This window comes from Mobula birostris, chromosome 6 (assembly GCF_030028105.1).
Source record: "Mobula birostris isolate sMobBir1 chromosome 6, sMobBir1.hap1, whole genome shotgun sequence".
NCBI classification, from domain to species: domain Eukaryota; kingdom Metazoa; phylum Chordata; class Chondrichthyes; order Myliobatiformes; family Myliobatidae; genus Mobula; species Mobula birostris.
The window spans coordinates 195451367-195464011 of NC_092375.1; the positions used below are offsets into that span (position 1 = coordinate 195451367).

Below are 12645 nucleotides of genomic sequence, written 5' to 3' on the forward strand. Positions count from 1 at the left end.
CTAGAAACACCTACAGCATTTAGTTTCAGTAAACATGTTGATTGTATCAGTAGGTAGTTCCAGTCATTGGCTGATAATGATTATGATAATAGGATGAGAGGGGAACTAATAGCTAGAATATCTATTCATAGTCACAGTTTGAGGCTGCCACAAGTGAATTTCTCTCATACAAATAAGTCAATAAATATTCAACTTATTAAAATTTTTTCCCATTATACTTCTTCACTGCAAAGGAAGTGAATGAGGTGCCTATCCTGCAATATATATCAGTAGAGTTGTACAAGAACAACATACCTTCTGACTTTACCCTCCATGTAAAATGCAAACCCCCAGGTATAATAAAAAATTATTATTGTCAAGTTCTGGAAAATTGAAAGCACCTTGGAGTATAATGTTTGAATTTGTTTATTGCTCTGTATGTAAGGCATTTTTGTTTAGTTATTATCTTGGTGTTGAAAGTGAATATCTTGAACGTAATTTCTAAATAAGCTTTTTATTTCTATTCTGCAGTGCTTAAGATTACCAAATGAAAGAATACAACTAAAAACAATTATTTAACCTTTTACACCCATTATTTCTATAAATAAAATACAAATTACAATAAACTCACTTAAGTTCTATAACTATAAATTATTTCCACTGTCTTTGTTTGAAAGATGGATGAAGTCAACTAGCGCAGTATTAATTTATCAAAATAATCAACCTACATTCAACCAGAACTTCACTAATTAGTTTGTTAATTGCACAACAAAAGCCCATACATCAAATGTGTTTAAAAGATGCAAATCAGGATGAGGAATAGTACAAGTGTCTCATTTTAATATCCATGGCAAGGGTTTATTGCATTTACATGTGTCCACGGACTTTCTGCAGAGTTTTAAATGAGGCTGTGTGACCAATAACAGAGGACCAAAAGGTTGCAATGTCCGGAACTCAAATGGAATCCCTAGAAAATGTAATGACTCAGTCAATATCAAACACGAAGGCACAAGAAAGAGAAAGAAAGCCAGATGTTGATACAGATGCAGACGCTGCCAAGCATTGTGGAACAGAGGGACCTGGACACACAGGTGCATAGTTCACTGAAAGTGGCTGTGCGGGTAGACAGGATAGTGAAGAAGGAATTTAGCATGCTGGTCTGCATCAGTCAGAGCATCGAGTTTAGGATTAGCGACATTATATGGCAGTTGCAGTACATAGTCAATGGTGAGGCCTCACTAGGAGGACTGAGTGTCATGATATAGAGGAAATATTGTCAAGCTGGAGACAGTGCAGAAGAAATTTACAGGATGTTGCCTGGATTAGCGAGCCTGAGTTATAGAGCAAGGTTGGCCACACTGTTATGATGAGGTTGTATAAGGCATTGGTGAGGCCGAATCTGGAGTATTGTGTTCAGTTTTGGTCACCAAATTACAGGAAGGATATAAATAAGGTTGAAAGAGTGCAGAGAAGGTTTACAAGGATGTTGCCGGGACTTGAGAAACTCAGTTACAGAGAAAGGTTGAATAGGTTAGGACTTTATTCCCTGGAGCATAGAAGAATGAGGGGAGATTTGATAGAGGTATATAAAATTATGATGGGTATAGATAGAGTGAATGCAAGCAGGCTTTTTCCACTGAGGCAAGGGGAGAAAAAAACCAGAGGACATGGGTTAAGGGTGAGGGGGGGAAAAGTTTAAAGGGAACATTGGGGGGGGCTTCTTCATACAGAGAGTGATGGGAGTATGGAATGAGCTGCCAGACGAGGTGGTAAATGCGGGTTCTTTTTTAACATTTAAGAATAAGTTGGACAGATACATGGATGGGAGGTGTATGGAGGGATATGGTCCGTGTGCAGGTCAGTGGGACTAGGCAGAAAATGGTTCGGCACAGCCAAGAAGGGCCAAAGGGCCTGTTTCTGTGCTGTAGTTTCTATGGTTCTATGGCTCTATGGTTCACTGGATCTTTGTTCCCTGGAGCACAGGAGAATGAAGAGTGAGCCCATCACAGAAGCTCATAAGCTCATGACAGGTATGGAGAAGGTGGAGAAACATAGCCTTTTCTCTAGGGCTGGAAAGTCCAAACCTAGAGAGCAGAGCATAGGATAAAAGGGGAGTGATAAGAGATGGAAGAGTTAACTTTTTACATAGAAGGTAGTGAGTATATAGGATGATTGGTCAGAGGAAGTGATTGAGGAGTGTATAATTGCAACATTTAATGGACATTTGGATAAGTACATGGAGGACTATAGCTTGGAGGGGTATGGGCCAAACGTGAGCAACTGGGAGTAGCAGGGAGGATGCTGTGGTCAGCATGGACCAGTTGGGCCGAAGGGCCTATATCCTCATTAATTCCAGAGTAGTCAGGCAGCTCAGATAGTAGCACCTGATTTCCCATTGCTCCTTTGCACACAATGGGAGATGCAGTCCAATTTATCCTAGAACAATGGTGAATGCAAAAATCTTCCCTGTTAGTGTGACACTAAATTCCAGTATGTTTCAACTTCAGGCGCTTGTGTGATGCAAAACAGGACGTGACTCACCTTTAATCAGGTTCAAATCTAGACCAATAAATAAAGTGCTTTGATGTGGAGTATAAAGTACAACATTCACAAAACAATTTAGATGAGTATCAATTTCATTCACTGTGAATAAGAAGGTTCATTGTTTATAAATTATATATATTTGTAATATTAACATATATATTTGGTGTAATTTCCTAATATCTCATAGTTAATATGAAAAAAAACTATTCTACCTTCAAAAAGACTAAATAAGAATTTCCTCAAGGTTCAGCCTTCTCTTCTACCCATTAGAAATACTTACCAGGATCACTGTTCACACAGGGATCTTAGTTTAGTCAATGATCCCTCCCACCCACCCCACCATCTCTTCAACCCCCAGCAGGCAGGAGGTACCACAGCATTAGGACATGAACTGGCCATGAGATGACTGATCTTCCTGCCACCCGCCAGGTCTCATCACGTATGAAGTGCTATCTGTTTACTTTTTAACTTGCATCATATATACACTTTATTATTTCATCATTTATTGGTGGTAATATTATTTTATATGCTATTTGCGTGAGATGTGCACTTTGGGCTGGAGGAACATTCTCTCGTTTGGCAGTATACATGTTTACAGTTGAATGCTAATAAACTTGAACTGTTCACTTCAACTACATTTATAGCTACGAGGGGTGATTGATAAGTTCATGGCCTAAGGTAGAAGGAGTCAATTTTAGAAAACCTAGTACATTTATTTTTCCTACATTTACACACTTAGTCCAGCAGTCGTGGAGCATACGGATCCCTTCTTTGTAGAAGTCAGCGTCTTGGAACTCCAGAGGTTGTCCACAGCAGGGGTGATTGATAAGTTTTTGGCCTAAAGTAGAAGGAGATGAGGAGAAACTTCAAACTTTCTACATTTTCACTCAAAGAGTTGAACTGTACGTGCATGTAACGAAAACTGTATAACTCATCTCCTTCTACCCTAGGCCACAAACTTATCAATCACCCCTGCTGTGGACCACCTGGAGGTCCAAGACTCTCTTGTTACATGCACGTGCAGTTCAACTCTTTGAGTGATAATGCAGAAAGTTTTACATTAATAACTCATCTCCTTCTACCTTAGGCCACGAACTTATCAATCACCCCTCGCATTTTGGCAGTGCAATAATTCTAAGAGACAAGGGGCATAAAACCTCTGCATTTAATTTCTCTCTCATCTAATCAATGAGGAAGAGTCATTGAGGTATGTGTGATATTAGTTATAAATCAGGGTCAATGATTAGATTAGATTAGTTTCAACTTTATTGTCATTGTGCCGAGTACAGATACAAAGCCAATGAAATGCAGTTAGCATCTAACCAGAAATGCAAAGAATAGTGTTATTTACAAAATAACTGCAAATAGAAAGTAAGTGCTACAGCACACAAATATAAAGGTACTGAGACACTACAATATGGGTGCAATACTGCTTAGCACTGTGATGTGAGGTTCAGCAGGGTAACAGCCTCAAGGAAGAAGCTCTTCTTGTGCCTGCTGGTGCAGGAGCGGAGGCTCCTGTAGCGCCTACCGGATGGGAGGAGAGTAAAAAGTCCATGGTTAGGGTGAGATGCATCCCCGATAATGCTTTTCACCCTGCCCAGGCAGCGTTTATGGTAGATGTTCTTGATGGTGGGCAATTGGGTGTCGATAATCCGCTGGGCAGTTTTCACCACATGCTGGAGTGCTTTGCGGTCTGATACGGGACAATTGCCATACCGCACTGAGATACAGTTGGTGAGTATGCTCTCAATGGTACAGCGGTAAAAGTCCATCAGTATCCTGGGACAGAGGTGAGCTTTCTTGATGCTATAAGATCCAAAACTACCAAGTGTTTGTACAATTTACAGCATGTTAATTCTCTGAACAGTCATTTTAATTACAGGCATTTCTCAATGTAAACAGAATTCAATTGTAGACTCATTCCACCGAGATGCAGCACTGAGCATCATAGGAAGTCATTCCTGCCTGCGGCCATCAAATTTTACAACTCCTCCCATGGAAGGTCAGACACCCTGAGCCAATAGGCTGGTCCTGGACTTATTTCATAATTTACTGGCATAATTTACATATTACTATTTATGGTTCAATTACTATTTATTATTCATGGAGCAACTGTAATGAAAACCAATTTCCCCCGGGATCGATAAAGTATGACTATGACTAAGTACCCCTTTAATTTTGTATTCTCTCTTGCCTCAATTGAGAAATGTCAGTGTAAATAATCTGTTTTGATTAGATTTTACTTTTACCAAAACTCAAAGAATGTAAGAATCATTGTTGCAAAATGTTATTATTTTCTTCTACGAGTTTCTCCAGAATCTACCAACTGAGAAAAAAGTATAAAATGCAGTCTGTTTTGATTTCATATTATTTACTGAAGAATGTTCATAGTTTATTGACAACTAAAAGATGATAATCTATGTGAAGTAATTTTTGTCTTTGATTACATTTCGAAATATATGGTTTGAAAAACCCAAAAAAATGTGGCATGTGACATATCGCTTCTATTGCTTTAAGGGAAGATAATAGAGTTTAATTTTGTATTAAGATTTGAAAGAAATCCTCAAAGAACTAACACATCTTTTCCATAACTTTATGTTTAAATCCTTCAAATCAAGGCTACATTCAGATTAAAGTACCAAAAATGTCAAGCCAAAAGCACACACATCAGATTATTAATGAATATACTCTGGCAATTTAAAAAAAAACAAGAAGATTGGAGAAATTGCTGAACAAATCAAGCATTCAGGCTACATATTATGAGAATTCCCAGTTAAGAGTCAAAAATGATTATTGCCTGTGATTGTTTAAACACACAGCTTTTTCAAATCTCAACATCCTCCTTCTTGTCTTTAAGTGTACCTAGGGTATCCCTGAATGTAAGCCATTCTCTGATTTGTATTCACCTTCTCCAAGTTTATCTTATTCATGAAACCAGCTCTTCAGTCTACTGGAATTGCTGTTCATAATATTTGTATAGTATTTGACACTGAGTTCAGTTTCTGACACAGAATCTCTGCTGAATCTACCTTAGCCCAGCTCCATAATGTTGCCATATTCCACATCTTTCTACTCCTCTGCTGTCTAAGCTCTTCTGTCCAGGACAAATGCCTATAAGGCCATAAGGCATAAGAGCAGAACTGGGTCGGCCTGCTCAGCCATTCCATCATGGCTGATTTATTACCCTTCTCAATCCCATTCTCTTGCCTCCTCCTCATAAACTAGAAGATGATAAGAAAAAGATTGTCAGTACCATGCCACGTCCACCTGATGGGGTGCGATTGAAAATCTGTGCAGACCAACTGGCTGGAGAGTTCAAGACATCTTCAACCTCTGACTGCTGCAGTAAGAGGACCCCCTGCTTTAAAAGGGGCATCAAGTATATCAGTGCCCAAGCAGAGCAGAGTGAGCTGCCTCAACCACTATTGCCCAGTAGCACTCATATCTACTGTGACAAAGTTCTTTGAGAGGTCAGTCAGGGCTAGAATTAACTCCTGTCTGAGAGTGGAAGTTGCAGTAAGGCAAGGGTTAAAGACAACATCCAGGCAAGGACAGCTTGGGGCAGTAGTAGTCATGGAACATCTTTAAAGTGAGACTGCCAGAGCCAACCTTACCCACTACAGGGGTGACTGTGGCAGTGCGTCCTCAAGTCAGATGGCTGAGGCCTCTGCAGTGAGACTTTTCTACAACATAGCATCCCTTTTCAAAATAGGGGGTGCCAGAGACAGATAAGATAGGAATAACAGAACCAACCAACTCAGGGATGACTGCTTTACTAACTTCCAGATGTCATCGGCTGTCAGCTTGAAGTTTTAATTGGTTTTTAACACCTCTATTGTGACTGGTGATGGATCTTGCAAGTAAGGAACTTAAACATATGCAATTTACCGAATGATCCCCATCCATAATGATAAGCCAATTCTGTATAAAAACAGCCGTTTTCTGTTCAGACCCAGAGCAGTGTGGGTGACGGGGCCATGTTGTTCCCCTTGTGCACAAGTAATATAAAAAGAATGTTTGGGGCATAAGAGTGCATGTGTTCTCAGTCCAGTTATTTTAGTTACGTATTTTATTATTGGTGATGACATGAGCAAGGATTGGAGCCGCTGCATTCTACCTCTCAGTAGAATGCAATCTCACTCAGCTTTGGAATACCTAGACTACAGCAAAAATAGTTAGGCTGATAATTATCAATTACAGCTCAGTGTTCAACACCGTCATCCTCTTAGAACGAATCAACAAGCTTCAAAGCCTGGCCCTCAGTACTCTCCCTGCAAGAGGACCCGCAACTTCCTGATTGGGAGTTGACAGTGAATGCGCATTAGTGAAAACATTGCTCTGGCTTTCATTTAGGTGTATGGTAAGTGTTAGTAAGTATGGGCATACTGTGCTGGCATTGGAAACATGGCAACACTTGCAGGCTGTGTTGGTCATTAATGTAAACCAACACATTTACTGTATGTTTTGATATTTCAATGTACATGTGACATATAAAACTAATCAAATGTAATCTAATCCAATCCGTGCTAACAATCAACCTAGGTGCACCTCAGGGATGTATTCTTAGCCTAGTTCTACACTCATGATTGTATGGCTAGGCACAGCTCGAATGCCATCTACAAGTTTGCTGCTGACACCACTCTTGCTGGTAAATCTCAGACAGCAACGAAGTGACATGCAGGAGTGATATGGATTTACTGTTTGAGTGTGGTGCAACAACAACCTCGAAATCAATGTCAGCAACACCAGGAACGGAAGGCCAGGGTAACACACACCAGTCCTCAATGAGAGGTCAACAGTGGAAAGTTTATGTGGTATAAACAGATTATCAGTAAATCATTTAAGCTGAATTTGCAAAAGTATGTACAGGTAGTTATAGACATGCCAAACAGAACAATCTAAATGAACTCAGCTGTTCAGCTGGTATTTACGGACGGAAATGGACAGTTGATATTTTGGTTTGGGACCCTTCGTCTGGACTGCTGTGTCACCTGTAGTCATATTCATAGACATCAACGCACATTTCAGTCTCCACAGTTTCCCGAAAGATATCTTAATCTGAAGTTTTCAACTGAGGTATGCTATTTATAATAGAAAATTAAACAAGAGTATGTCTTATCGTGACTACAGAATTGTAAGTATGGTCACACATTCTAGTTTTTTTTAATATATTCAAATCACAAAATGCAATTAAAGAAGTTGGTATTGAGGCAAGTAAATATTACCAAACTTATTCATTCTCATACAGTGCTTCTAGAATAACACAATAGGGTTATATTTATAACATAAATTTCCTTTTTCTCCTGAAGTAATTTCCTCCACTGACAAACTATTTGAAAATCACAATATAATCTGAAAAGTTTAATCAGGATATTTAATTTTATTTCTATTTGATCCTTTGGCTGATCACTTGATTCTTTGCATAAATTTATTGCATCCAATTTAATAACATTATGTACAAAGACTGCCAATGAAAGGATAAAAAAAAGTCTTTGGATTGGATTGTACTATGAATTAATGTGAAACATTTCATCATCATAAATTGCCAACTAATTCAATGCAGTTCGATACAGCCTTTTGAAAGATAACTAATAATTAGTCACAGAAACAGGCCCTTCAGGCCATCTAGTCCATGCCAAACCATTTGAACTGCCGACTCCCATCAGCCTGCATCAAGGCATAGCCACACCTGCTATCCATGTCACTATCCAGACCTCTCTTAAACATTGAAATCACGCTTGTATGTACCACTTGTGCTGTCAGCTCTTTCCCCACACTCTCACGAGTGAAAAGGTTTCCCCTCATGCTCCCCTTAAACATTTCATCTTTCAGCCTTAACCCATGACCCCTAGTTGTAGTCCACAACCTACCTCAGCAGAAAAAGCCTGCTAGCATTTACTCCATCAATAACCTTCATAATTTTGTATACCTCTATCAAAACTCCCCTAAATTTTCCAGATTCCAAGGAATAAAGTCCTAACCTATTCAATCTTTCCTCATACTTCAAGTCCTCCAGGCCCGGCAATGTCCTTATAAATTTTCTCTGTATTCTTTCAACCTTATGAACATCTTTCCTGTAAGCAGAATATTGACAGACAAAGGCACCAACATAAATACACAAACCTGTAGAAGGGAGTCAGACGCCAGGCGAACTCTCTGCTGAAATAAAACGTTCAATGTGCGGTTCTGCTGTTCGAGATCGAAGACCCTAGTGCGCAGTTTCAGGCACTCATCTCTTAAATCCTGTGAGTGCAAAATGTATTGTGATGAAGAATGACAGAAATATTATCAGAACTTGTGATTAATCATTTACACTTTTCAGCTGATCAATACTGAAGAATGAGAACTGAAGATCAGTATTATTAAGTGTTTCATGTTTTTGCTACAATATATATTTGAACAATAATCTGTAACTTGAACCCTTTCACTTCTGACCCACAGTCTGAGACTTTTTCTCTGCAATGTCGTTTTCCCAACTACTGTTTTATTTCATTAACAGGCTTCATCAAGGACAGTCTTACTTTTGCAAAGAGGTTGTATCAATCTGCATGATGTAATCAATATTAATACTAGCCATCATTATGAAGATTAAATATTAATAAAGTCTATTGTTTTGACAGAGGATAACAGCAGAAATAGACAATTCTAAAATTGGCTCTTGATTTAAATTAATCTAGAGAATTAAAGCATCAACATGTTTATATTTGACAGAATAATTGCTACCTTCGTGTTCATTTAATTAAGATGACCTTCACAAAAAGACCAAAATCATAGAAATATATAGTCCAGAAAAAAGTTTGTAATGACTAATTATTTCAAACTTGCAAAAACATACTGTATCACAAATGTCCTTAATTTTATAGAAAATAAATTGATCTGTACATTTTAATTTCATTTTTCTTTCCTTCTTATTTAGTTTCACCTGATGTTAAATCAGTATTGGATAGCGACATGAAATCAGTGTTGGATAGTGATGTCAAATCAGTGTTGGATAGTGATGTCAAATCAGCGTTGGATAGTGATGGCAAATCAGCGTTGGATAGTGATGGCAAATCAGTGTTGGATAGTGATGGCAAATCAGTGTTGGATAGTGATGTCAAATCAGTGTTGAATAGTGATATTAAATCAGTGTTGGATAGTGATTTCAAATCAGTGTTAGATAGTGATTATAAATCAGTGTTGGATACTGAGTGTGGTACAGCTTGTTCTCTACATCACTTGATGTCAATTCCTCCCTGAAAAATTCTGACTCATATAAATGACCACACAAACCAGCACTGAATTGTGGTGTTGCCAATCCAGACCCCAGTGTATTTAAAGTGCAGGCAAGAGTGGTGAATCTGTGGAATTCTCTGCCACAGGAAACAGTTGAGGCCAGTTCATTGGCTATATTTAAGAGGGAGTTAGATATGGCCCTTGTGGCTACGGGGGTCAGGGGGTATGGAGGGAAGGCTGGTGCAGGGTTCTGAGTTGGATGATCAGCCATGATCATAATAAATGGTGGTGCAGGCTCGAAGGGCCGAATGGCCTACTCCTGCACCTATTTTCTATGTTTCTATGTAATCCAGACAACCTATTATTTGAAAGAATCTTGTTCAATTCAGGATACAGTATTACAGTGTATGCTTTTGCTAGGGGGTGTTGTTGGGATAGTCACGATCATGCAATGTAAGAGAAATATTGATTACAGCTTTTGTGATGTTCTCAAACCTCAGTTTAACTTTAAATCTCAACATACATGACTGATAAAAATTACAAGCTACTCCTTGTTAAGTTTGTGAATCCACCATTTAATATTCTGTATACTGAGTATATTACAATTATATACATGAGGAATAAGTGAAGAAGCTCACCTTCTGAGTAAGCAACGCCTGAACAACTTGATTAGCCACCTACGAAGAACACACAAAAAAGTTTTTAGCAATAATGTTATTACAGTGTCGCAACCCCAACGTTAACTCCATTGAAAATTTATTTAATGGCATACAAAGTCTTTTAATATACTTGAAACAGCAGTTTGCTTTTGGATAAATCCTTGCCATCAAAGCAGGCTTTGCTCTCTCTTCCTGGGATGAAGTTGAACTAGGGAATACAAGATTAACTTAGTTATTCAGAGTAATTAAAAGTTAGAACTCCCTACCAGTGTTGCTTTTTCAAAGGAAAGCTGTACTGGCACACAAGGGAAGTGAACTGAAAAATCTGGTGCTGAAGTCAGATGAAGAGGGTAGAGAATAGAGTGCAGTACTTGTACATATCCTCTGATCAGACTGGCCCATTAATATGAATGTTCACAAACCTCCTGTCTGTCTCTTTTAGTTCTACTAATTCCATGCACAATAAGCTTATTAATAATTCTTTATTTTGATATGAACTTTTTGCCTTGTTTCCAGTTAAGGGATTTACCAGTTGGCAGTGGAAAGCAAATAAAGTTCTTACATATTTTTGAGATCAGTATCAAGGCATGGTAAATAAACACAAACTAGAGTGCTAGGTTTCTGTTCTACTCTGAACAGTAATCTGTAACTGGATGCCCTTTATATCTAACCCCCACAATGGGTTATTGATCTCCAGTACGCCTCCTGCATACTGTTCTTTTACTTCTTCATTGAAAGGTTTTAAACAGAACAGTTTCTTACTATGGAAGGGGAGCTCGAGTCAATCTGCATAATATAATCCATATCAGTATTAAATATTATTATAGATAGATTACATTGATCGAGACATTGTTTGAACAAAGACCATCTACAAATTCAAAGCATAATTGACCTAAAAAATAAATCTAAAACTAAGCTACATAATTCTTGGTTGAAACTAACCCACAGAATTATGATTCTGAATTTGATGTTTTTATTTGCTGTCTTCAGGTATATTCTGTTAATTAAGAATATCTTCTCCAAAAGGCTAAGATCATGGAAACATACACAATGGAATAGAACGTGAAATGACTAATTATTTTAAATAGGCTAGCAAACATTGCTCTGCATACTTCATTAGTTTGTATATAAGAACATATAAATATCAACTTATCCTTCCAGTAAAAATAACCTCTTCCACCTCTCTTCTTCTATTCCTCACTCTGACCTCTTCTCAGCTGACTGTCACTTCCCCCCGGGCCCTCTCCTCCTTCCCTTTCTCCAATGGTTCTCTCTCCTCTCCTATCAGGTTTTCCTTCCTCTCCAGCCCCTTCGCTTTCTCCTACCTGGCTTCACTTATCACCTTCTAGCTAGTCCTCCTTCCCCTCGCCCATCTTTTTATTCTGGCACCCCCCCTCTTCCTCTCCAGTGCTAAAGAAGAGTTTCTGCCTGAAACGTTGACTGTTTACTCATTTCCATAGACAGTGTCTGACCGGTTGAGTTCCTCCAAAGTGTGTGTGTGTGTGTGTATATATATATGTGTATGTGTGTGTGGGGGGGGTGCTTTGGATTTCCCACATCTGCAGACTTTCTCATGTTTAAAATAGAAATAATTTGAATACCTTTCTGCTTCTAGTTAATAATATTATCTTATAAAAAAGCAGTATTAGATTTGTGTACTGATAGCCATTATAATGTTCATTAGCTACATTATTAGCCAGTTGCTGCAGGCTTTGCACTAATATCCATTGCTTATAGTGATCATCTCCAAGACTAGTTTGGTAATATGACCAAACCAGGTTTCCAATTATTTTAACCACCATCTAACCATGAAGGATCAGAGATTCAATTGAGAAAAATCTGCACTCCAGTCAAATAAACAGAGTTATTTATGATTACACTAATAAATTTACATATTAATTATGAAGAGAAAAACTGAACAGAAGTGCAGAAACACTACCTTACAGGTAGTTTCCTATCAGGTATTGAAACAAATTCAGATTGTAGATTTATATCAATTGTTCCATTTGATTTCCAAGAATGTATACAGTATGGTTTCTTCAGCTTGTTACAGCCGGGGTGGTAGTGGAGACAAGCACACACAAATGCTCCTAATGGTGTGCGCCTCAAACAGCCTCTGACAACTAAGTCCAGCTCCTGGCCAAGCCCGGGGGGATGCATCAGCACCCACCACCCACCGAGCAAGCAAGAGGAGATTCCTAGAGAACCTCAGATCTGCAGTCCAACAAAACAACTACGTTCCATG

At 38.6% G+C, this 12645-nt stretch overlaps 1 protein-coding gene across 5 annotated transcripts in view; it reads right to left on the bottom strand.

Annotated features, from left to right (window-relative positions):
• Positions 1 to 12645, bottom strand: part of nckap5l (NCK-associated protein 5-like) — a 607033-nt gene that overhangs the window by 256146 nt on the left and 338242 nt on the right. For all 5 annotated transcript variants that reach the window (XM_072262144.1, XM_072262143.1, XM_072262141.1 and 2 more), the window contains 2 exons: positions 10380 to 10418; positions 8650 to 8769 (listed from right to left, as the gene is read on the bottom strand). In XM_072262144.1, coding sequence (XP_072118245.1) covers positions 8650 to 8769; positions 10380 to 10418 — 159 coding nt within the window. The remainder of the gene's footprint in view (positions 1 to 8649; positions 8770 to 10379; positions 10419 to 12645) is intronic.